This window comes from Diprion similis, chromosome 12, assembly GCF_021155765.1.
Source record: "Diprion similis isolate iyDipSimi1 chromosome 12, iyDipSimi1.1, whole genome shotgun sequence".
Lineage (NCBI taxonomy): Eukaryota > Metazoa > Arthropoda > Insecta > Hymenoptera > Diprionidae > Diprion > Diprion similis.
The window spans coordinates 6,938,499-6,966,220 of record NC_060116.1 but is presented as its reverse complement, the minus strand read 5'-3'; the positions used below and the strand labels follow the sequence as shown (position 1 = coordinate 6,966,220).

At 37.3% G+C, this 27,722-nt stretch overlaps 1 protein-coding gene across 2 annotated transcripts; it reads left to right on the top strand.

Moving 5' to 3' along the window:
- LOC124413687 (protein fem-1 homolog CG6966) lies at positions 1-27,425 on the top strand. 2 transcript variants are annotated; one of them, XM_046894418.1, is made up of 8 exons: positions 1-342; positions 23,426-23,585; positions 24,229-24,429; positions 24,787-25,038; positions 25,153-25,309; positions 25,444-25,879; positions 25,996-26,202; positions 26,487-27,425. In XM_046894418.1, the coding sequence occupies exons 1-8, from the start codon at positions 283-285 to the stop codon at positions 26,889-26,891; spliced, it is 1,878 nt and encodes a 625-aa protein (XP_046750374.1). In that variant the 5' UTR covers positions 1-282; the 3' UTR covers positions 26,892-27,425. The 2 variants fall into 2 exon arrangements, with proteins under 2 accessions (XP_046750374.1, XP_046750373.1); XM_046894417.1 differs by lacking the exon at positions 1-342 and adding an exon at positions 20,937-21,261.
- Positions 27,426-27,722: the final 297 nt, after the last annotated feature.

The window sequence follows — 27,722 nt, the reverse complement described above, 5'->3', positions numbered from 1 at the left end:
GTTTTTCGTACCAGGTATTCAGTTAAATCACTGAATTACAGAAACGCGAAAGGAGCTTTCGTCCCACGTTGATTTAACCGGATCTCTGGTGTTTTACCAAACTCCTCAGCAGCCGGGCTGAAAGAACGGTTGACAAGAAAATAACGGGGATAGAGAGAGAGAGGAGAGGACAAAAAGGGAGAAGCAACGAGACGAAGACTCGCCGCTGAGTCACCGGGACAAAGAACAGTATAAACCAGCTGATAGAGGAAGAAAGGGGTCCGAGGAACGTAGCATGAAAATATGGATTTTAAAAGCCTGGTGTATCACGCAGCGAGAGACGGAAAGCTCAAACGTCTGAAGGTAGGAATGCGATTTACGGTTTTATTTGCTCCTTACTTTACTTTTTCCACCTCCTTCTTTTATTATGCTTCTGATTCTTTTCGTTCTATTTTTATAATTTTCGCCGGCTGATATCTTTGATCACGACCTAACGAATTCCAAAACCGTACGGGACTCGATGAAATGACTGAAGTTCCGTTTTTATCGAAGCATTTACTTATCTCGCTCTCTTTCGAGCCTTTGAAACTTGGCGATACTTTTATTAAACAAGCGAATGGTTAGTTTACTCAACCTCCTTTGCGATTCGGGACAAATGACGAGTAACGTCAAATAAGCTAATAAACCTACTTTTTCTGTAAAGATCCATACGTAAACGATATTCGCTTGCGAACGACGTAAAGTTAAAAATAACGCCGAATGAGCTGCTGCGGCAGATTCACAATAACTGTTCTTCGTCGATTAACACGGGTTTAAAAAAAAAATTTCACCGCCTATCATATATCAAATTTTCAATTTCATGTTATATATTAGAATAAAGCCACCAAGTGTAAGTTTTTCCAAATAATTTATCACAAATACTGACGAAAATAAACTTGAAAATAGCTATTCGTTCACGATTGAATTTTTCAACCCACGTTTATTACGTCGTCGAGATTTTAGTCCGTCCGAACGTTTCGCCCCCCCCCCCCCCCCCCCGGCCGTCCGCCCAAATATCTAAAACCCTCAGATTAGTTTTATGTTTATCTTTTAGTTATAGCTATGCAGCTTGTGTATGTATACGGTTACAGGCAACTATGAGCTGAAATATGTCCCTGAGGGACAAAGTATATTATTCCTACACCTTGTACGCATGCGCGTGTATTTAGACGCGCGAGCGAGCAAGCGTTAGCATCGCTACAGGATGTGACGTGGGTTACAATTAGTATTCGATGAATGATGAATTAAAGTATCGCTTCAACGCCCGATATGTTATACGTATACGTGTATGTTATATCTCGAGTTAAAAAAATTATTCCTGAGAATTAATCGACAAAATAAGATCTTCATATGTATAAAAATGCTTATCGAATATTTGTAGATTGCAATAAGTATTACCTTAATTTCTACAGTTACCACTCGAAACAAGAATCTGACAATAAATCGAATTTTCCTCTCTCTTTGCTCTTTTGCTTTTGTTTTCTGAAAAGAAAATATTTGCGTTTAAATTTTTTACGCCAGTTTGCTAATGTTTCAAATATATCATAATACTCGGCTTGAGTGGAACTATTTCTTCAATACACAAGATTATTATCTTTGAATGATTCCAATTTTCATTATCCAGTCATGCGATAATAACCGAGCAGACTCGTTCCCAAAAATTACATAATTCTTCATGCATTTAAATCGTGGATGATACATAGTTATGTACCTACTAACCGCGACTTACGCCTGCAATGTTTTCGGTTATTAGTAAAAAAAAAAAGAAAATAATAATAATAAAAAATGAATGAAAAAAACAATGAAAAAAAGCCACTCATCTTGGCTTGCATTTATCTGAAGCTCCTATTCGAGGCCAGAGCAAACAGCAGTTATATTTAGGAGTGGATGTATAGTGGAGGCAGCAGACGCTTATGCATAGGCGTCGTGAAGAGCCTCCACGAGCGATTCACCGGCGTAAAAAAGGGACTCGGACGCGGTCATTGGTTGACCTGAAGAAACCCAGGGAAAGACGCTGCTGTGGACGTCTGCTCTTACAGCCAGTTTGTGAACCATGGCCATCGTGAGACCGTCCGAGTCTGCGCAAAAGCGAGCTGGTCTTCCATTCCTTCCTAATTCTCTTTCAATTCGTGCAGATACGTTTTACTTTTGCATTTATATTCATTTCTCTCAGCAGAGAATAAAATACGACAACGATTCTATTCGTCGGGGAGGCGGGAAAAAACAAAAACAAAACAAAAAGAGAGAGGGAGAGATAAGCCCATTCTTCGATTTACAACTTTTATCCAATTAAATGTCATAATTTTATCACCGTCATCCAATCTAAAAATTCATGTATATATATATATATATATTATACAGATGCATACGTACAACAAAGATGTTGCTTGCCATTTGCGCAATGCCGGCACCACCAGAAAAATATAGTATATTTATAGTATACAGTATAATGTATTTGTTTTTATGTAGGTGCAGGTTTATACGCTTTTCTGTCGAGTCTTAAAATATTGTGTTGACTTTTGCATGATATCAGGGTAAACAGGTGATGTGGTCAATTAGACGCGGCACATACTTTACACGTATGTATGTATTGAACTTATACATATAGCTATATACGTACGAGGGAATCCGTATTCGTAGTATAAAACGTATATTATACACGGGGCCAATCATTTTCCAATTAGCGTCTGTAATACGTGTAGGTATACGTTATACGTGCGACACGTTACCAAGAAAGGTATTATACATTATTTCTAAATTCTATGTACACGCGAATAAACTGAATTACACGTAACAAGTGTAATTGGAATCGTACGAGAAAAGTATACAACGAGCGTTACGACAGTAGAATAAAAGAAAATAAAATCTAAAAAATCGTCTACAGTTTATATCTGTTACGTTTTTTCTTTCCAACTCACGGAATCGTCGAAACGATGAGGAGTTGAATAGTCTTTACCGTGATTTTATCGTGATTTTTATTTTTAACCCTTGAGGCAAATTTTTTGTTTGTATATCGATTATAGACATGAGAAAGAAATCGTCATAAGCGCAGGGAAGGATCTGAAATGGTAGTTCTGAAAGTGATTCACCATTTGACGTCATGTTTCTTTCCCATTAAATCGATGATGATTGACAAATAAACGAATATGTGTCGACGATTGGTGTAAGGAAAAAATTTTACAGAATAATGAAATTTTCCTGTCAAATATACCCAGAATTTTGTCTCTAGTCAAATTCAGTTCTTTGTTAATCGGAGAGTTTCCGTCTCATTAAGAAAGAGAAACAAGTTGATATTTAGGTACCTACATTTCTAGTTGAGCGATTTTAATCGCTTGATTTTTCCCTGGAATAAAGTTAAAATTTATAACATTTTCATCCGTACACTGATGAGCATTTACGCGAGTAGTTTGGCAGCCACTGAAGCCGATGCATGTATATATATACACACACACGCACACATATATAAGATATCATACGGTTGCGCAAGCCCCTTTCGTTGCCTGCGTATTTCTCAAAATATCTTCATTTATTCTCGCCTTATTATAACGTCAGTTTAGAGAAACAGAAATAGATCGTTATTCAGAGAGATCCGCGTTTCGTTGCCACTTTGAGACACGCACCGTTCACGGGTAGCGAATAATATTATTTCTTAATAAACGGGTAAATTTTTATTGTACAATAAATAAACAAGCATGTAATCATTTGTAGAAAATTTGCAGATAATTAACAATAAACAATGCTCGTATAATGACGATTAAACGCGTCATATCAAAATGACTTACCTACTCCTAAAACCCCTTCGAAAAAACCTTCCTTATAATCGGCATTGTGCTTTACTCTCGACATTGATTTTTAAACTTTCATTTATTGCGAATGATTAACAGTCATTGTTTGCTAATTAGTTACATGTTTCAATTTATTTCACGTAGGGTCACGATCCGGTCGTATTCGTATAATTTGTACCACCGTCGCACAGACTTTATCTATGACGTATTCCCTGCCATGATTTGTGCCAACCATCGCAGAGTCACAAGTTCGTTTAAAGTGAAAAATTGTCAAGTTTTCTATTACGAGTATTATTACAAGGCATTTGAAACTCGAATTTATGCCTCCATGATTTCTATGTTTGTGCAAATAAAATACTTATGACGTTTTGGTAAGTAATTTGTATTGGACAAATATTTTTCCATGGATCATTATGAGTCTCGTTATAGTATCGGGATATTAGTATCCGCACTGTGTTCGTTACATGTACATACAGTATTATACATATAACTATATTTTACAAACTATCCTAAACGGGCGGAAAGAATTTATCAGAGTAATTTTATCAAGTGGTTAACACATTGTATATAGTATGGCGTATTCCCGCAAATCATTCCTCACTCATTTATGTGCAAACAATTTTTTTCATTTTCTCGATCGCCGTGTAATCTCTGTTTAAATTTATTCTACAAAAAAATAAAAATAAATAAATGATGACTATGGTAAATCCGCAAACGCGCACGAACATCTTGATGATAGATTTTACTCTAGTATTTAGTCATAGTATTGTAGTTTGTTTCTTCGAAGATATCGATTTTATTTTCAATAAAGCGAAAAGTTAATTACAAAATTATTCTCGGAAATGATGCAACGTTTTTCCAATAAGAATTACTCTACAACGTCAGATATTTCTTTGTAAATATGATGACGGTATCTGATTGAAATGCTAAAACGTGGTATGCGAAACGTGTTATTCTTCTAATTAACACATTTCCAAGATCTTCATTTTAAAATCGTGTAGAATAACACATTTCTTTATTATCTATTAAATAAATTTGATACGAATATACTTGAATTCGAAAAAAAAAAAAAAAAAATCGTATTTTCGTATATTGCGTGTTGTTGTTGTATATAATTATTACAACTAAAGCGGCGGGTTAGAAAATTGTGTAACCTTTAAAAATTCTCTAATCAAAGGAAACAAAAAAAAGATTAGAAACGTCAGAGAACAAAACAAAAACAAGAAAATTAGTCGCCTATCGGCTAAATTTTATAACTGAAAAAGTTTTGCGTTTATTATACCTCTATACGTTTGCCTTTTGTTATTCTGTTATTCTTTCTCTTTCTCCTTTTTTGGGCATCGAATATTGAAATCATTTCACGGTTGCGCAGCGGTTTTATGCAGAGTTAGGCAGGCATACGCGTCTTTCCTACACAGAGGAACACACGAAATTGACGCGCACCTATCTATTATCTATGTGTTTCTAATCTCGCGTTGGTAGGCCTCGTCGATTATGCCTTTCAAAGCTCAAGGTCCCACCGTAGAAACACGCGTTTAAGTCTAAACACCGCGAGTCTGTGGTTTACACCTATCGCTTCTGTTGCAGCACTTGAACCTCTCAACCTTTGTTTAAATAAAAAAAGGATTTCGGATTGTACGACTGGCCGAGGCGGTCAAGAAATATGAGACGACGATTTAAATATTGTTGAAATGACCAGAAAATACGAATATACGCTTACGATTGTTAATACTTGGTTTTCTGCTATACATATTTTAACACTGAACTTTTTTGTTTAGTTTACTAAAATTTCTTTTCATCCTGAAGTTTCAACATCGATTTGATATTTAGAGGAAAATATCTATATAGTGCAGCGATGTAACCGTAATAAAAGAAAAAAAGAAAAAAAAAGCAACACTTGCTTGTACAGAGATTATTTGTTTGTAGCTGTAAAAAAAAAAAAAAAAAAAAAAAAAAAAAAAAAAAAAAAAAAAAAAAAAAAAAAAAAGATTTTTATATTCCATATCCACAGAACTACCGTACATTTTTCGGAAATAGTTTAGTACCGTGTGGTAAAGAAAACTGAAAAATTATTGCCGTAAGAAGGTGGTAAGAGGCCGTCGAAACTGCAATGCGGCAATTCTCTCGTAATTTATAGAAAAAATTCCGAGCGTATAATCTGGTTGTCCGAGTAACGCCGTGAAACTGGGCCGATTAAACCTGACCTAGAAATGAGCGCCGTCACGTTTCTAGTGTCCGTTAATTCAGATCGTGACGCAAAGTTCAGTCGCGGTTCAAATTCACAGTATATTGAATCGATACGAAGTGGAATGAAGGAATATTCATGAGACACGCACGTGGATAAAACTCTATTGACATATGGAAGTTTATTCAATTGACAATTGCCAGTGTCGGTTCTACAAAGTCCACGTATATAGATGCTATATATTTGTGTTACAAAAGTGTGACTTTCATTGAACGACATTATACATAAGTTCAGACACGAGGCGTCGATTAAGTTTTATTCGTCACGGTTATAAGACTCGTTGAATCATTCATTTATACGTTTATTTCTCGCACAGCATGGTCATAACGTTAGTTCCCTACATCCGTAACGCATATGTACACTCGACACCTTTTCACACGTCGCTGTAGTTTGTTTTTCTTTTTCTTTGTTTTTCACCTGCTGCTAAGAATTTCATTTTAATCAATGAAAGTCATTTAAATCCGAATTTATTTCATTGAATAAAAATATTCGAAAGAAGCGGGAGTTTAGAGAAAAAAAAAGAGAACGTCGGTATATAAGTACAGATTTAATCTCTCTCTTTCCACCTGAAAATAGAAAATTACTTCACCGATGAACAATTCTCAAAATAACCTCAGACTATTTTCAGACAAATTGGTGATTAACGAAGTCGTAAATGCCTACGTACGGAATTAGATTACAAGTGGAGAAAAAGAAAGAAAAGAAAAAAAAACAAAAAAAAAAAAAAACACTCACATTATCGTCTCGCGATAATTTCGATCAGTCATTCCACGAAGACCACGTTTGAACGTATATACAGTTGCGGAATTCGTTTAAACTTACATCCAATCTATATATTATGCACATATATGTACGCAACTTATCGCGGCGTCGCAGCTTTACGTATACTTGCGATCTAATTTCTAATTCAAATATCACCTTGAAATATATTCAATCTAGATTAAGAAAGAATTGGAATTACCGCACCACGTTGCCGAAAAATTTGAGAAACCTTTGATTCCTTGATTTGAATTCCATTCGCTGAATTATCCTAAAACTTACAGTGAACTGTCGAATAAAAAAAAAATTTCCTATAGAATTGTCGATTATCATACGATTACTCGTTTTCTATTACAATAAATTGTTACCTAACTATTGCACTACGATTAACGAGCTACTAGAAAATCGCAAACTCAAATCGAATATGAAGATCATATTATGTTTTCTGTTTCTATATTTGTTTGCTTTAATTTTGCGATTGATAGGATGAAAAGGGGTCGAATCATGTACCAGCTTCGAGACTATAATTTAAAAGTGAAATTTTCATTGAGCAATACGAATTGCGGGTGATCAGACTCCGCTGCAGGCTCGCTCGCACACGTTGCGTAAGATCAGATCTCAGAACTGCGCCGGCGGTCGTACGAGTCACACTTCGTTTAATACTCTTTTTTCTTTGTATCTCGCTGACTGTTTTTTCTCCGTTCACTCTCTCAATTTCGTATTTTAGCTGATTTTTCTCCGTTACTACGATAACAAAATGTATTTACAAAAAACAAACAAAAAAAAAAAACACAAAACGCAAAGAATTAATTTCTCGCACATACGATAGTTAGTTCAAGGGTATGAGAGAATTGGCTAACTCTTCGCATGCGTATATATATTGTATATGTACACATATTACTGCAGCATTATCCACTACCATGCCTCGATTATAGCTGGTTAGCGGTGATTTGTGTTTTTACCGATGACGCTCTATACGATGATAGTACGTTTCAAAGCCCGCGGCATTTGCTTTCCAAATTCTTTTACCGAGTTACGGAATCATGAGAGACGAGTGAAAAAAAAAAAGGAAAAAAAAAACCTAACCCCGATAATTGAAAATTGACACGATAACTACTTGCTGCAGACTAAACGTGATGATACTGTATATATATACCTATATATAATGTGTAGCCTATGTGTAGTAAATTCGATGAGGAAAACGGTCGGCGATTTCTAGGCGATAAAAGCCTTGACCAACGCACGCGTAATAATGTATCTATAGATATATTTCGAATTCGGGTTAACTAAATTGTATCGATATATGTACCGGCACCGCCGCGTCTCTGCCTCGGCCCATTTACAAAAATAAAGCATTACACGTATGCTCATAGTAGTAGTAGTAGTAGTAGTAGTAGTAGTAGTAGTAGTAGTAGTAGTAGTAGGACAATTGGCATTAACCTTTAATTCCAATGATGCCCGAACGACGTGAATACTCGTATTTTACATTCATGTGTAACATTTTGTTTTATACGCGTATTATATATATATATATATATATATTGTAACAGTATATTCACACAGGACAAGGGGTCACATGTGTATTGAATAGAATAGGTATTTTTTTCTCCTTTTTTTTAGTGCAATCGCACTATTCCAACTCATTGTTTTTATCCGTAAATGCAATATAGCTGTTGCCTTGATAATCGGTATGTATTCAGATTAAACGCTTGGATTATGCGATAAACTGCCGAGTGTATGTATAATACCTATACCTTTGGATTTATACATACGAGTGTTGATATACAAATAATGAAGTAGAGAAAATACGTAATGAATTTGAAACTCAAGCGGAATGCGATACGTCGCGTAATACTCTGCTTCAGTGATGAATATTTTTCTCGAATTTAGTCCGTTCGTTCACGACGGCGATATATACGTGACTCGTTATCTCTGGACGCGGCTTTGAACAATATCAGAAGAATGATATGAAAGTGTAACGAAATTTTTATTACGTAACACAACGAAATATGTATTCAGCTAATTCTTGACGAGAAATAATAGGAACGAGAAAAAAAATATATGTAGTTGATCGTGTAAAGGTGAGCGAATATACCACCTATATTATATAGTTTTGAAAATCGATACGGTAGTTCAACCGATTTCAGAGGCAGGCGAAGAGTATGGCTTGAAATCAAACCAGGAGAGTCCTGGTAATCCAATAGGAAGAGAGATTCGATCGAATTACCTTTACACAGCTACAGCTGAGGTAATATCTTATTTCAGTTTGATATGAAGTGCAGCAAACGATAAGTAATAATTTTTTCAAATTTCTGACTTTTTGAATCGTTAAAAAATTATCAGCAGATTCGGTCTATTTGCCAAAAAAAAACATTGTATAACGGTTTTTCCCCTCTCTTTCTTTCGCATAATTAGTATCGATGCAATTTGTTAAATTCGAATATTTAACGACGCCAACATGACGAAAGAAAAAGTCTTTCGATGGATCAACCGTAGATTATTCTAACCGTTTCAATTCTATTTTTCGTAAAGCAGGCGCTTACAATTTCAGTATTTTTTATTTACCCATTTGTACAAAGATCTTCGTAGCTTGGCGAATGCATAACAATCTAATAAATATTATACTCCTTATAAATACACCACAATCTCTTGATACGTAAAAATTGCTGAAAAAATTGCCAATTTTTTGCCGATCAAACCTCTTCAAGTTTTTTCTGACTTTCGAAAATTCGAGAACGAAATCCATACAAAATGCATAAACGTCGGGTAGCAGTCGTCGTGCGACGAATCTCCTGACAGCACGCCAGACTCCTCCTCGTTTTAATTCGGGGTTCTAATATTACCCGTATATACCGGGGAATAAACTCTGAGTCAGGCTTGCCTTGCCCCCCAGCAATGGGGCAATGCCCTGATGCGACAAAGAAACGGCAAAAGCCTTGTGCGAAAACCGTCCTTGCCTCTGTATTACTACGCATGCGCCTAGATAGAAATAGAGGTAATTCTAGTAGATTCTACACCGTTCTATACAGGTGCAAATTGCATCGGGTGACACGGCAGTTTAGAATCTTAAAATCATGATGAATACAGTCATTGTGTCATGCTGGGTGACTCGAACGAATCAACGGCCGAAAAAAACTGCGAACGCGATATCGCAGTTTCATTACATATTATACCCGGTTCAAGGATATCCGCGGGTCTCACGGCTCGACAAATCACTGCAATATTTTATCGAGATAAAGAGAGAGAGGAAGGGAGGAAGGGAGAGGGAGAAGGAGAGAGAGAGAGAGAGAGAGAGAGAGAGAGAGAGCTGGGAGAGGCAATGAAACTCGGTCAAGTTCGAAGAGTATCTATGGAATCAATGTTTGATCTATATTTTTGACTTTTTATTTTTGAATAATTATCGCAGAATAGTTATTGGTTGAGTCGTATACGAATTGAATATCCGCTTGTTAATTATTCTAGAACAATTTTGTTTGGTATATGAGAAACGAAAAAACAAAAAAGATAAAAGAAAAACCCTTTTTCGTTTTATTTTTGTCTTGTTCTATCAACGTTATAGGTATATTCGTACCGAAAGATTTGCTGTTTTCCTCAATACGTATGTAAAATATAATGCAAATAATTGTTTATTAAGTTTCCCACAATTCGTATAAAAATTAAGCCTCATTCTGTATTTTTCGTAAAAACTTTTTTCACCGCAAAAAATTGATTATACATACACATACGCAGGCGAGTATTCAGTGCGAGTGTGAGAAAATAAAGTTGCGTGCAAAAATGAATCAACATTCGTCGTCAATGACTTTTGGCGCTCGTCAATATTGTTGCGCGAGTCGCAAAAGAAAATTGTTTAGATCAATTAGACGTTGAGTAGTCAACTAAACTTATAATTTATATTTACGTATGAAAAGAGACGCAAAAAAAAAGAAAAAAAACAGAAAAAAAACAACAAACAAATAAAAAACCAAATTCATATGATCAAACGCAATGTAGTTTGAATCGACTGTCACAAGATTATGAGGAAAAATAAAACGGCCCCGAGAGCCAGTCGAAATAACACTTGTCGCTACTTTCGTTAACTCAGCTGACTTTGATCAGCCTCATTCTGGGCACTTTCGCAGAGTTTTATACCAAAGCTGCTGAAGTTTATCACCGTTAAACTGGTCCGTTATACGATTATTCGTTATAACGCGGATGGTTTTGCCACCTGTGGTATTGTACATACATAAGCATACATAATATAAGCATGTCATTTGAAATTCTCATCGAGCTAATGACTTGCAGTGTGCATAATTATTTCTCTGTACGATTTCGAGCATGACGAGGGTGAAACTGTTTGTCCAATTCTAATTGGGGTCTTATTTGGTCTTTGCAGCGTTAATTCAAATCACCAAAATACATTATACTACAAAATGACCTTCGTTTGGACTAATTAATTAAGGCAAAACATTCGTTTATTCTCATGTTACACTGTCCTTTGAACGTGCTGATGTAATCCGCCAATACATTTATGTATGAAGAAACATAAGCAGTGCCGTGTAAAACAAGTTTTACTCGATGCTTTCTTCATCTATGCCACTACATTCAGCGTTGAGTAGTAGTCAGTGTAAAGTATTTCAGAACAATATTTTCTTTTCAACACGTAAACACTGGGTTAATTAATTACACCGTGTACACGCAGCTGAGACACATGAGAAATATTTTATCCGAAAGAGATGTCAGACATCTCGTCGTCTGGTCGATCTTACTTTTTCTCTATCTATGAAATACGGTGAAAATAAATTTCTAGATTAACAACGCAAACAAGTTATGCAGTTTACAATGCAAATAGCGATTGAAAAACGACTGCCAGATAACTCGAAAATGTAAAATGTTTTTTCTTACGTCTGTTCAGGTTTTGGTGCTAATTCAAAAATGTGAAATTCGAATGTCGGAACGTTTCATTGAATTCTGTAGCAAGCAAAAATAGTTTTTTTTTTTCATGTCTCAACTGGCAAGATTTTTGCTCGAGTACAGAGAAGACAACCTAGATAGCTCGAAACGGTGCTTCTGCACGATCTTTGCAAGGGAATACATAGTGGAAAGCTATACGCGGTTCTATCGGGGAAATTCCGGTGTAAAAAGTACTCGTGGCGTGAGTTTCGCAATTACGGGATTTACAAGTCCCGGTTGATTGGCATTGTTAATTAGACGGTGCAGTACAAAGAGTGTTTTTTGTAACGCAAGGCGAAGAACTCGAACAGAATTAATTCCGACGTATATACCGCGAGTGATGCGAGGTAAACACAATAATGCAAAGTGTCACGTTTGTTACGTGAGACAGAAATCATGACTATCAAAATAGTATCAATCGCCATTCCAAGTCGGCAAACAGGTTTTTTGTTTGGAATAGAAAACAAAGAACAAAACTTTTTCATTCTGCCAATTATGCGGAACGATATTATAATTTCGAGATTAACGGAATAGATATACGTCGTATATACATTATACATGTATAGACACATATTAAAAATTTTGTCGAATCGAAAACATTAAGTTTCGAATGACAAACAAGTGAGATTTTACCTCACGTATATCTGTGATGTTTTAGTTGTTTACAACTGTAACGTCGAAGCCGTAGCACCTTGTAAAAATGATAATATTTCTACATTATTTAAACGTTTTGCAAATACTTTTCACATTTCAATATAATTTTGCACATTATACGGTATTCATAGATATTTACAACGATGTATCGAGTTTTCCGTATCAACTACGAATCGCAGGATAAAACAGGCGAGTGCAGTCAATAACAAGAATACAAAATGTCAATATTTATACTTCATAAACAAAATATTTTCTGTGTAGATTTTATGATTCGAATTCGACTCTTTGTCGTATAAACGCGACACGGTTGTGTTTATGCACCTATAAAGTACAACTGAATGTTACAAACCGCGTATTGCAAACACACGAGGCTGAAAAAATTCTACAAACAAATAGACGTTTATACCGCGTATGTTTATTGTTCCCGTATAAATATATAATTTACCGCTGCAGTTTTTTTTTTTTTTTTTCTTGCGTCGGTGCAGGATGACGTACGAAAAACAAAGAGGAGGAAATAATTGATACCCAAACTTGTTATTTCAACACATGGATCTAAAATCTATATAATATGTTGCGATTTAACGGGCGTGAGGTACTCACGTATCACATATGAGTATACGAACCGTGCGGGTACACCTACATCTCTTACTTTCGTCAACGAATTGCCCAAACTACGTTGCGTCACACACGAGACGGCCCAAAACTACGCGGGTAATACACGATATTCCCAACACGCGCTAAATCAATCTACATCAATTTCCACAACCGGTCCAAGTTGGTTGCCCAATGATGGTGACTGTCGTCATTCCGAAATCCCATCGAGTGTCTTGATATATACATGTATATTATATATAAATTAAAATTGCGATAACGTGCAGGTATTATAATATATATATATATAATATATATATATATATATATATATATATATATATATATATATATATATATATATATATATATATATATATATATATATACGTATATGTATTTATATATACGCATTTGAATTTGTTGTTTCCGTCGGAAACTGCAGACGATACTTAGTTAATTGAAGTTTTATTATATCTGTGCGTTTATATCCTGCGGCGAATAGCTACACGGTATAATTGATTTTAATGCTACCGCGTGACGTTGCTTTGGCAATACTCGATAACAGGTCATTTAACAAACGTCACGTGCATCATTCTTCTTTTCTTTCTCCTTCTCTTAATGTCACTGTTTGCGTAACGTTGCAGTGCCTAAGGAGTGGGTAATTTCAAAATCCAATTTCAACCAGCAATAAAACTTTACATATAAATAATATTATATTTTTCTTTCCTTTCAAGTATCGCCGGACGATCTTATTTCTTATCACTGGAACATCTTCTACTGGAATTTTTTCTTTTTTTTTTCTTCTTATCGTTGTTACCGTATATATATATAATATATATATATATATATATATATTATATGCCCATGATTAAATATCAATGCGAAATAGAATAATAATCAAGTAAAAAGAATTAAAAAATTGTTACACCTTTTCACCCCGCCTCGTGTTCTATAACAGCAATTTTTTTTTTATTTTTTTTTTACCTCTCGCGCGTTAATTAGAAATTAACAAAGAATCAGGTTAAATCAGATTATTTCCTCACGTTCGCAGCCATATTATACGAACTCCACGTGAGAACATATAAGTCCTGTGTAGAGTAAGAGTCGATTTTAAAGGAGTTGCGACTAGAAAGCGCGAGGGTCTGCCTGACCTGCAATGAGCTCGCAAATGCTAAATACCTCGTGTGGCGTGGATATGTATATGTATACATAGATACACGTTACACCAGCTGCATGTGCACTTTCAGATAAGCGAAAGATAGTTTCTCGCTTCATAATTGCGGAACGACCAAAAAGAAAGATCAGGGACACGCACGGATAGTACAATAAACCCAGGTCACAAAGCTATTCGTTTTTTTTTTCTTTCTTTTTTTTCTTTTTCCATCTTACGTACAGCGTAATGGAAACACTACTTATCGGATCTATGACGTGCGCTGGGCACAGAGGAATCGGTCCATTCATCGTAAGCACTCACCTTGTCGATTCGGTGACTCGTGACGTAGGCACAACGACGACGTTTGAAAGAATCGATCGCCACCATGGTCCATGGATTTTACGCTTATGTCAGACCACCTCGTCACACTCACCATCTCCTCGAGGCACCTTGAACTCGAACGATCCCGAGAACGACGTAATAACAACGACGATGATTACGTAGCGCCGCTGCTGACGCCTCCGGCGATGCTGTTGGTGTGTATTTATAAGGCCAAGAGAGAATTCAACCGGCGAATGCGAGTGCGGCTGTTTCAAGACGGCTGCACTTCTTCCGCATTCGATACGCACACTTGGGCCAAAGGAATCGTCGCCCTCGACACTCGATGTGCAAACTGCTCAACGAGAGAACGATCTTTGAAAATTTTCTTCACGACATTTTCTTCTTCGTAAAATAATTAATAACGTTAGACGTTACGGGCGATCGTCAGGCAGCTTATTTATAGAAGTATTAACACTAGTTCGTGTCACGTGTCGTAGACAGTGACCAATGCGCAGGTAGTCGTCGGCACAATAAGGTATCAAGAATTCGTTTCCTCAATTTTTTTATCTATATCTTTTTTTCTATCTTTCGTTTGTTACGGTCCCATAATATTCTGTTCGCCAAGTCAAGCAAGTTGCTCGCCTTGTAGGCCTGACGTGATATTGTAAACTGATTGATGGCTCCAGCCGAGCGTCTAACGCTCTGTCGAGTTGAATTCATTGTCACTACGAATATCGCTACGCTATTACAGGTACCTAAAGGTGTCCACCCTGATCCCGACTAACTACATACCTCACAACAACGCCCATTATCGCTGGTTAATACCTACGACTCGCATACTTATGTATCGATTTATCACACACCGGACACCTTATGCCTCTGACACTGCATGTGCGTTAACGAATTTTTTTAAATAGTACGTCGTTCGTCCGTCGGTTCATTCTCACGTGATTTTATTATCACGATGCAGTGTGAATAAATTTCCGATATAACATACGAGTGCAGTTATAAAACTGAATCGAAAAAATGGAATGAATCTCTCTATCGACGAGTGAATCGAGGGCAAACTTCCGGGGGCAACTGCCAGTTTACAATGATTGCCGATTTTACACACTCGCGAATTTACGTGTATCTGTCAATCTATCTATATGCCTACATTACGCATATATACATCTCCTTCTCTCTGTCTGACTTTGTTCATTTGTTGGAAGATTGCCAGACGACCGCCTGCCCAGCATCACGTTTCACCGTCACCGTGTCTTACGGTCGAGTGATTTTCTAACGATTATAATGTATAGATATCTGAACCGGCAGCAGATCTCCTCGATCGTATCATACTATTATGGTTGTTGTTATTATACACGCACATCGATTTGACTACGTATCCCTGGAGCGAAGGTTTTGCCTCGTGGGCTATATTTCGTCTTTTATTACAATTTTTATTCATCTTTCATTCCCCACGTCATTTATGCGGCGAAAACAACGCGAGACAAGCCAAGGCCGTTTTCGACCGAGGCAAACAAACCTTATACAGATTATTTTCATTTTATATATTCCGTTCAGAATTTTCCTTCGCTATTTTAATTCGGTCTCCTTCTTAATGTTTGTTTCATCCCGACTGGATCACTTCTCTGTCAAATTTCTTTTTACAAAGCACAATATTTATAGTATACAGACTGTGTTATGGACCTGCAAAGTTTGTTCATCCGACAATTGGTATGTATAATGTATTCTTTCCAGTCCGCTGATCGCGTTCTGCAATTATTATGTGCAGCTCATTTAAATATCATAAATTTCTATACGGACATAAAATAAAGAGAAAGGGATTCCAGACCGAGGTAACGATATCGACCAAATACGTGCAACGTTTCAGATCGAATCGCATTAATTCTAATGTTCATTTTAATCTTGTATAGAACCGAGGTTAATATATTAACGAATACGTACGTTCAAGCAAAATCAAGTCGAAGGACTAACAGCGATAATAATTCGATTTACATCACGGCTACGAGGATCCTTTGATTTATCTCCAAACATTAATCTGAATTTAAATTAACATTAAGGTCACAAGAATCGTAATTGGTGTCGGGTTTCACGGATGCGGATGATCATTATATCGGCATTGTGCGCCCGTTTCTACGTAGATATATGACGTTATAAATCGCACCTTGTGCCTGAGTGCGTTAGACACATTTAAGACGAACGAACGTTGCACGTTTTCAAGATCATACGAGCGTATAAACATAAGAGTAAACAAATCCGACGACCCCATTATGATAACCGACGAGATCCAGGATATTCCGATTTATATTTTCAAAGCTGTAGAAAATGCTCAGACGCTAAATGCGTTCACGCACGTCACGTCACTCATCCGCAATGCATTATAGGTACAGACATACATTGTTTGTTAATTCTGTAACCCGCCATTATTCAGCGAATACCCGATCTGCTTCTCCGAGCACGTTTCGTCGCCTCGTCGGTACGTACGTACCGAGCATCGCTGTTGGAATACTTTGTTTGTAATGTAGTTATAGTTAACTCTGAGAAATCGTCGAGTGAAGTATAACGAACTCTGCATTCATCCTGGACTCGAACGATATGAGTAACGTAATTGCAATGCGTTAAATTCATAAAATTTTGTCAATAAACGATATTCCAGTTGCACGAATAAGACGGTTTTATTATCTCTGAAGATCTGACCGATCTCAGAATCAGTTAATAGTGATTTTTCGAAGAATCAAACAGAGTTACCTTTCATCGACGATTTGCATAATTTTGTAAATTTATTTCATTTTCTCAAGTATATATGCTTTGTTACTTTTGTGGAAGTTGAAGTCGTACAATTAGTTTCTCACCATTCTGCAGTAGCGCGCGTGTTTACGAGACATTGAAAAAATCTGATTGAACCATCGACAAGTAGTTAATTATCGTTAGTCAATCATTACCACGTATATCTCTGACTCAGCGACCGTACATAGGCAATTAACCGCAGCAATTTTCTGTACGAACACACGTGTCTGCACTTTGTACTTAATTAGTACAACACCTTCAAAATAATTTATACCTAATAAGGCATTTTTTATTGCAACATTGTTAAAATGAGTTTAATCAATTGCCATCGTATGTAGGTCAATAAGATTCCTATTCTTTTCGCACGATGAATTCTAACTAACTAGAGTAAGGGTTTTATCACTTATCCCAAGCAAACATTTCGTCGCCTGTTTGCATATTTATATGTAATAGCATAATTCAACGATTATCGGTGTCGTAGGTTAAATTTATGGATTTGTGTCTACGTTGATCCAGACATTTCTTGAATCGAATAAGGAAAGAGGCTGTACCAAGCCGGCAGGCGAATGTTCAAGGTCTCGAAAATCTGACTATATACATTTAAAAAAATGACACGCCAATTTTTTCACAATATATATAGTTCGCTCCGTGCGAAAGGAACAAACGCAGTTTTGAAAGAGCTGCGTAAGACAATGAATCGCTATTGTTTCATGGATTGTACACCCGAGTAAAGTCGATTTTGACTCCCCTCGATTAGACAGGTCGGAAGAAAGGTTCGCTCCGGCAAACTCTAACCAATCGTATCGAGTAGATAAATCGTATTTTATTCAATAAGCGTAAGTTAGACGCTAGTGCTGCCAACCGTATTTTTGATCCGCTAAAATTAAGGGAGTCGGAATCAACTCACTCGAGTGTACAAAGTAGCAATTTTTTTCCTCCTCTTTTTCTTTCTTGTGGACTTGTCGTGATTAAACTTAGACGTGAGATACGGTATTGACCTTCGTCTGAACCGCGGATCTGATTAGGTATTTCAAGGTTTAAAGGCCTTAAATGTAGGGCCAAGCGCGTGGCTACTTTTTCTTCATTCCTTTATATACTTGATAAAATCAGGCACGTATTCCAACTACTGGGTAATATCTGAAATAGTTTCATTTTAAATTGCGGTTTAAAATGTAAATGACATTTTGCATTTAACGTTTTTAATGTTCTCAAAGTAGCCATTAACATTTACCCATTTGAATTATATCTTTCAGAGAATTTTCCTTTTTTCATTTTAAATTCATCTATTCAAGCATTTTACCCAGCAGTGCGTATTTCAATATTTTGCGGTCTCGTCAGGATAACTTTTTTCATTCCGAAACGTTCGACGTTTACGAGAAGTGCATTCGCAAGGAAAATTTTTATTCTCGACGTTTACTGCGACAGCCTGCCTCTCGAGGACTTTGATACCTGATCGAAGACACCGAATGGCCTCGGCTTCTTTCATCAATATTTAGTTATTGGCAAAAAATAACTTCGATGCCACTGATAATTGATGCTGCGGAGCTCTCGTTGCATTCGCGGGTAAGGCCATAAGGTGAATAAACCTAAAGAACGTTTACCTAAGTCAATGGCATTGAAATTTAATATCGCACTCAAGAGAAACTTCATTTGTTATAATTGATTGGAAATTAAAAAAAAATGGGTATCGTTATCAGCAATTGTTCAAAGGAGACTGACGCCAGCAACTATAATTAGCAGCCAAACGTTCTAATGTAGAATTCTTCTCTTGGCCTTAATATCTATGAATAAATGGATAAACGTTCTAACGTTCATACGAAAAGATAGTGAAGTCCGAAAATCAAAATTTTGTTAAACACGTTGAACCCCAGATACTTTTACAGAATTTTGAGGGTAAAGATGAACTGCATTTTTCTCTTTACAAAAAACTTAACTTGTTTGCTTCCTGACTCTGGCTGCTAGCTTCAACTTCATATGGTTCATATAAAACGTGATACAAGTAACTATTTAATGTAATTATACTTGTCATTACTATACGTTTTCTGGTTATTACTGCAGTCAATCGTGTTGTTCACGTCAACGTCAATTAACGTCAATTTATTGTCACACCAACATCAAGTCCTCGCAACTGTTACCATAATCTACTGGATTTTCCAATCAAGTACAGCTATTAGAAAAATGATTTACATTCTGTACCTGTGACCACATGTTTTGCTTGCGGTAAAAAATCCAAATAGTTTTAGGGACTGTATAGTTACAAGAACTAGAAATTTATCACGGTTTAAAATTCTGCTCCTAATCGTACACCTCCACAGTTTTATATTTCTGCTAACCTTGTGAAGCGGACAGTTTTTTAAGGTGACGCAGTTACGCGGTCTTTAATCTTTGGTAATTCTTAGTCGGACCAGGCTGCCGAGTCGGCGGCTCATCGCTCTCCAGTTTTACCAAAAGAAAAAGAAAAGATTGTAAATAATAAAAACTTCTACAATGATCAAAGTCATCGGCAATAAGCGGAGTGGAAGGGAACGGAAGCCATGAACCTGTGTTCGATATGTCGGGGTCAGTCGATGGAGGCGATCAAGTTTAACACATATTATACTACGCATGTATAACATGTACGAAGTATTAGTGCACAGAATTCATGCAGATCTTAAACTTATTTAGGTGTGTGTATTACCTTTATTACATTCATCTAAAAACGTCCGGGATGATAACACAACTTACATAATTAAGTTTTATATAAACAGATGACACTTTTCAGCCGATGAATCGAAGAAATATTTTTCGCGGTTTTTATTTAAATTAATGACGCGCGACTTATAATGAATGCGGAATCGAAATTGAGATGCGAAGATACAAAAACTGTACAGTTTTAACGATTTGTTAGTCAAAATATAGCAACTATCTGGAAAAATAGGAGCGTCGTTTGCTATAAGTATTTTTCTAAATTATACTCTTCACAATCACTTATAGTTTTACATATCGACCACAGAATATCTCCCGCCAATCTTACCTATTTGTCCGGATGATTATTTTTCATTGGAAATGTTCACCGCGACGAAGGCTTAGCGATACGATACGTTTTGTGATTCAAGGAAATCCCATGACAACTGGTTTTTTATTTTTATACATTCATGGTTGGTCATCCCGAATGTTATATGTCATCGACCGTCGCTAATGGGACCGTGACACACCTCACTTGACGGCCTTAAAAATCCGAATTTAGAGAAAAAATAATAACAATACTCTCAAGAATGACGGGCCAATGTACCCTGCGTTATCATCAAATCTCGTCAAATGCTGTAGGTGAAAAACTGTGAATTGGATTCTACGCCTTGCCTCGCCGCGCCGCATGGTTAAATTACTATAATGTTTATTATATTAATAATGGAACAGAGGTGTAATTAATTTGATGGAAGAGCATATTTCGTCATGACATGCATATACATGTACAAAATTGTTAAGCGGGTATTTCCAATTTCCAAGAGGCTTCCACGATTCCGTTAATCTCAAAGTCGGTGTCCTTGGTCAAAGGTGGAGGGAAAAAAACGCCTACAGAAAACCGCTAAAACCTCAGAACTTGATTTCCATCATGCATCATCCATGCAACGGGGGCTTGGCTTAGGTGCAGAGATTCAGTAAAAGTTCGGGTCAGTCGTTAGTGGCGCGAAGACCGCGAGGAAGGACGTCAAATATCCGCCTTGCTATTTTGCAACTCCACCGAAGGCTCACTTGTTTCAGAACGAGTGTTCCTATTTTAAATATTTGCTATTCCCCGGCGTGACGCGATCGCGGCAAGCCAATGTCAATCCACTCTCGGTTTCACTCTTTTACCGATTAGTTGTCAGACTCGCGACCGGCGACCAACGAGTCGTCCGTTTTACTCCTGAATGTTGAAACAACTGCTTATCCAGATATTTCGAGCGATCATCAAGTTTTGCAAATCAGTGTACCTCGTTCGTCATCGAAGCTTGCGAAAAACTCCATTCAAAACGGGCTCCGTACTATCTAATGTAAGTGTTCATATTAGTGATTGAATAAACCTTTTTCAAAGTGTGTGTCTCCAATTACCGTTATGATTCGTAGCACGTGGCAGAGTGACAGTGAGATTAATGTTGTAACGCAACAACTGAGGAAAACATCTTCTTCTGATTCTACGCGCAATGTAACAGTTGTAATTAATTATTAAGATTATATTCTTGCCTCTACGATATAGAAATTACGTTTACACATTTTGGATTTACTTGTTTGCTGTGCGATCAGGATCCGTTTCTCATTATATCAAGTCAACTGTTCAAAGTAATTTATGTCATCTTTAAACACAGAGTCTCCTCATGGCATTGAAAACTATAATATTGAGTAATATTAGCTATGAAAATAACTTTGTATAAAATACTCATGTAACCATTGAGTCTTCTTTTATGTGAACATTAAGCGCCAAATTGTTCAGCAACAATAAATAAGCTTGTGATTTTAGCATTGACACTAATTCCAAATTCTGACATTGGCTGGTTGTCTACAGCTGACAAAGTCGAATGTGTTGAAACGAGTGATCGTCGTTTAGTTTTTCTTTTTTTTTCTTCAGGTTTACGGAATAGTTTTTTACACGTCCATACGTGATCACTTATAATTCATAAGTGTAAATAAAGTATAAGAGGAAATCGTACTCGCTGAAGTACAGTCGTTTGTCGTTAGTCAATTTCATGCCAGCAATGTTAACTCGAGAATCGCGACCCCACGATAAATGCGAAATTAACAAGAAGAAGTTAGTTCCTTTGTCCGCGAGAAACACAAACATATACACAGCTGGAGCATTATCTACGTTTTGAAAAAGTTTAACTGGCGATGTTCCCAAGGAGAGTGGAAATAAAAAGATCTCTGGTTTTCCCCGCGCATCAGCGCTAGGTATGGCGTTTCAGTGAAACATAAACTGACCTTACTTACCGCATTCGTCTTTTCAGCTGAGCGCAGACTTGCAACAGAGAAAGCGAGGTCATATCAGAAATAAATTCAGAACCGATAATCATATTAGCGGCAAAAGTGATCTAATGGTACATAAAAAAATGATGAGGACCAATGCTGATAATTTCATATTATATCTGTAATTCCTCGTCATTTAAATGATATAAATGAAAATAATAGCAATGCATGTCTCTTCGACATTCCAAACTGGTCGCGCTATTGTACTTCCGAGGTACCTAAAACATGCAAGCAGGCCTGCATTGGGCTGTAATAAATCCGATTTAGAAGATTAGGTCGTGACTGACTATTTTCTGTACATCGACAATTTTGCATCTATCTTATCTTAAAGCTAAGCTGCCGCTTACTCTTCGCATTTGAGTATTAAATCGCGTGAATATTCATTGTATCTGTCAGCTAAGTTGCAAGGTTTACGTGTTGCAAAAGAATTTTGCATTTACCGTAGAATAGGGTAGTAATTATAATAGTTTCAATAATACGAGGATGAAAATCCTGCGATGGCCGAAGACCATAATTTCGTAGTTCTGTTGTAAGAACATTTAACGATGCAGCATATCGTGTATTATGCGAATGAACAGCTTGGCTTGATTAGAAAAAAGTGCTAATACATGGAAGATGATAAATTTTTGCCACTTAAGACTGTTACCTATTTTGCAAACGCGGTGTAGACTCGTCACCTTGTAAAACTGCCTGTCTCATTAGCAAAATAAAAATTACGATCTATTCCCAAACCCAGCAACGCAGCAAAAAGGTGTTTGATTACTTCACATTCAACACTTTCATGAATGTGTCGTCCGTTCGTTCATATATATATGCAGTTAATAGTCGCTAATGAGTCAAGTATCAGGAAACCTACGGGCGCAGATTTCAAAAACTGTCCTGACGTGTTAACGGACAAAAAATACTCTGGAGGTCTTAGAGACAATCATTTATATATCCGTAAGCCAATAATTACTGCGATTGCTCGTTAGATTATTTCATATGTTTTACGTGATTATCCTATAATACCACAACTCGAACTTCATCACAAACATAAGTGAATTGTTATTGAACCTTTTAACACGAACAATGCTTCGACGTCGACCATCTGATGCTAGGTTTTCAATCGAATCGCTTCAGTTGAATTATCTTTTTCGTACAAATGCAACAACTATCTTTGCAATGACTTACCATAAACGGTCTATTTCCAATTTTCAGGTCTTTTTGGAACTTCGTGGTAAGGATGAGGTAGGGCAGCTAGTCGGCGCCAAAACCCATGGCGCCACTCCCCTGGTTATGGCCTGCAGAAATGGTCACTACGATGTCGCAGAGTACCTCATTGAAAAGTGTGACGCAGACATCGAGCAGCCTGGATCAGGTAAGAGCTTCGGACTAGACGTAATCCCTGAAATCGAAGGGAAACAAAATATTATATTTGCACTATAATGAGACAGAAAGCTGGAAATTTGTACTGCGAATTTATTAGCAGCATTAACGTCATTATTTTGCATAGTAAATTGGTGGCAAATCATATTAATTCTAGGTTCAGAATACCTTTTATTCTTGTTTTTTCTTTCGCTGTTTGTTCATTTAAAGTCAAACACGCAACCAAAGAGGCGAAATGTCAAGGCTTTTGCGGTGATATTGACTCGACTGTTTTATACGCGCCCAATTAATGAGGCCCGGAAAATATGGATATTAGTACGAGTATATCCGATTATTAACACTTCCCACAGGTGTATCGATATGCCTATGTCACTAAAAAGCTTTCGTAAGAATTTTATCACACTTAAATTTGACAATACGAATTTTTGATTTTCACTTTTCCCACTTACAAATTTTATGTTAAAAATCATTCTTATACGTTCGATTGTTGATTGCATTGACCTCGCAGTCTAGGTCGCCTGTTATACGTTGGAGAGTATACATGTATCTAAGTCTATATTTCCATATCATGCAAAGGTCGGGACTCTGGTTTGAGAACTCTCGACTAACTATTATCTTTGATTGTTTTATTGCAGTAGTATTCGACGGTGAGACAATAGAAGGCGCACCACCCCTGTGGTGCGCAGCTGCTGCAGGCCATTCCGCGTTGGTAAAATTACTCGTAAGAAGCGGTGCGCAAGTTAATTCTACTACAAAAACTAATTCCACCCCCCTAAGAGCAGCGTGCTTTGATGGACACTACGCCATCGTTCAATACCTGGTGCAGAATGGCGCAGGTAAGATTATTATTACACCATATTTATTATTCGTATACATACTTTATAATCGAGTCACAGGGTGTTTGGATATCTTCCAATCATACCACGTTGTTATCCAAGTTATATACGTATGTTAAAGATTTGAAATGAAACCAATTTTGCAAACGTCTATAGTAAATATAAGTAACTTATGAACTATAAATTATTATTCATTCGAATTTGATCTCTCCTGGTTGACTATTGGAATATGCAATACCGAAAGTATAACCAAATGCAAGCTTTAGAAACAATAGCAATAAAGTCGACCTGATTTTTTTTTCTCTTGGACACGATATGCGTATGAAAGGTAATAACGATCACTGATCAAAATTCCAGATATCGAAGTTGCGAACAGACATGGTCACACGTGCCTAATGATCGCGTGCTACAAAGGGCACATCAGAATTGCCAAGTACCTTCTTGCCATGAACGCCGACGCGAATCGAAAATCTGTAAAGGGGAATACGGCGCTTCACGATTGCGCCGAGAGCGGATCTTTAGAAATATTGAAAATGCTAGTGGAACACGGGGCGCGGATGGATGTGGATTCGTACGGAATGACACCTTTGCTCGCAGCGGCCGTTACAGGTAAGAACTGGTTCATTATCCGGTTTTCGATGCGGTCCATCTCCTGTATATACATACTTCAGTACTCGGTTAGTTTTTACCGTTAACAATATGACGATATTTCTTATACCTCAGGTCATACACACATAGTCGAGCACCTGATTGGCATGCGACATCTGGTTGGCCGCAAGGAGAGAATAGACGTTTTAGAACTACTCGGCGCTACTTATGTCGACAAAAAGAGGGACATGATCGGAGCGATGGAACTTTGGAGAAGAGCGATGGAGGAAAGGTTGGTTGATACGCGTTGCTTATTTGACACGTTACAGGACGTCATTCATCGAATAGACCTCTTTCATGAAAGATACGATTCTGCTTGTATGAGAAGCTCTTAAGACATCGTTGATACGATTTCAATGATCACAGGTACTCGGAAGTTCCGACCATGCCGAAACCAGCACCACCACCTCCTGTAGCGGCGTACGATTTTGCGCGTGAAATAACTGAACCGGAAGCACTGGACGAGCTACTGGCTGATCCAGACGAAACGCGAATGCAGGCATTGGTAATCAGGGAAAGAATATTGGGTCCGGCTCATCCTGACACCAGTTACTACATACGATATCGAGGTGCTATCTACGCGGACGCTGGGAAGTTCGGACGTTGCATAGAGCTTTGGAATTACGCATTAGATATGCAACGGAGTATCCTCGAACCATTGAATCCCATGACTCAAAGCTCTCTCTTCAGTTTCACGGAGCTTTTCAGTTTCATGATAGGCGAGGAGGGCAGACCGACGAGCAGAGGTCGCAGAGTTCCTCCTGTAGAACGAAGCGAACTTGTCAGAGTGTTCAATAAAGCGGTAATTATCATTATCGTTACAATTTACTTGATTTACGGGATAAATTGAACAGTGAGAAACATGTGGTAAATACTGACAGCGCAAATTGAATTCATAAATTTCTTCAACTTGTTCAGGTTCTTGAAGTCAAGTTGGGAAAACAAATGTTGGATAAAGTACCAGCGTGCGAGCGTGATCTGAGTTTTCTCAACCGAGTTCTCGTCATCACATTACACCTGGCTTGTTTGCTAACTCACAAAACACCTCCACCAGATACAGAAGCCCACAGAGAATTGCACGAAGCTGTATACGACTTGGTCAGAATAAACGCAAAGGGTAAACAGGTGCGTTGCTCATAATGATATATTATCGTCACTTCTTCACTAACGCGTTGCGCAACGACAATGAAATTTCAATAACACTCTAGCCAAAGATAATATTTTTTTTTCTCCAAATACCTTCAATAGTGATTTAGTTACCTAACCAGATATATTTACTCAACTAACAGAGCTGTCTGTATCGTTATGTTATTACATAAACTCGGCTTCTTGAAAAAAAAAATACATATATATATATATAAAAAACAGGGACAGACACCATTGATGGGATTTTTTTATTGCGAATACAGGGCAGAGACGCTTTGCAACTGGCATGCAGCAGAGACGCAACAGTGATCGGGCGATACCGAGCTTGCGAATTTCCATCTCCACATTTGGCAAAAGCCTTGATAACGACGGGCGCCGATGTTATGGCTCGCGATGTCGACGGAAATACGGCGCTTCACCTTGCCGCATTGTCTCATCCATGTCCACCAGCGTTGGCGAGGACGTTACTTGATGCCGGTGCTCATTTGGATGCTGTGAATGGTGAAGGAAAGACTTTAGAGATGTTGCTGAAAGATCAAAGTATTTACGATGTTGTAGAACCGCTAAAATACACGACACTCGCGTGTTTAGCGGCCAGAGTTATAAGACGGACCCATAAAAGTCCCCAAGTACCTAAACATTTACAGGCTTTTGTCGCGATGCACTAACAAATAGAAATACCATAGAAGTTGTCTCGTTCAAAATGTGCTAAAAACTGTTTACAACGATCTGTTTCAAGAGACCAGAATTGTACTGGGAAGAAATATACGATTTAGTTGATAGTGATTCTAGGCGAATGAAAACCATATCTTTTGGCTAATCAAGAGTAAACAATAGTAGTTCAAATAATAAACAGTCCGTTGTCGCACAAACGCGCAGTTATTACTCTGGGTGGTGTTATCAAAGTCAGATATACAACTGATCACATGCCAGTTATCAGTTGTAACGTTCCACTCAACCAGACGAGACAATTTCTCTGGTATAAGCATTGAGGCACTATCGACTACTTGATTCCTTACCCTGACAGATCGTAATTGCATAAAGAAAGGAAGAGTGCTGTACTGAGAAATCCGTCGATTAAATACAAACTTTTTAGTATGGTAAGCTTGGCAACTCGCAATTTGCTTATACATGAAACCCTAGACACGCCATACTATGAATTCTTCATCACTTCTGTCATCATTTGAAAAAATGATACAGAATAACAATCAAATTTATAGTTGCTTGATCGAAATATCACCTGTTTGCAAGTACGTCGCGTGTGAATAAATATAATATTGCATTACTTAACAAGGTTTTAGTGGTATTTCTGGCATTGCTATGACACGATTATACGTTATTTGTAGATCTGAATGATACATCAGTCTATACAATATATCGTTGAGTTGTAGAATACAAATTAATATTTACTAAATAACCAATAAGTCGGGTGAGATGATCGAATAATGTGCAACGGAAACTTCAGCCTTGTCTGACACGGTTACTTTCATTTTCAATTG

Bases quoted from the DNA above. Each gene is read 5' to 3' on its own strand.
- LOC124413687 (XM_046894417.1), top strand. From the start codon at position 21,139: ATGTTGAAACAACTGCTTATCCAGATATTTCGAGCGATCATCAAGTTT. The intron at 25,880-25,995 runs GTAATTATCATT...CAACTTGTTCAG, and splicing joins TCAGAGTGTTCAATAAAGCG to GTTCTTGAAGTCAAGTTGGG. The intron at 26,203-26,486 runs GTGCGTTGCTCA...TTGCGAATACAG, and splicing joins TAAACGCAAAGGGTAAACAG to GGCAGAGACGCTTTGCAACT.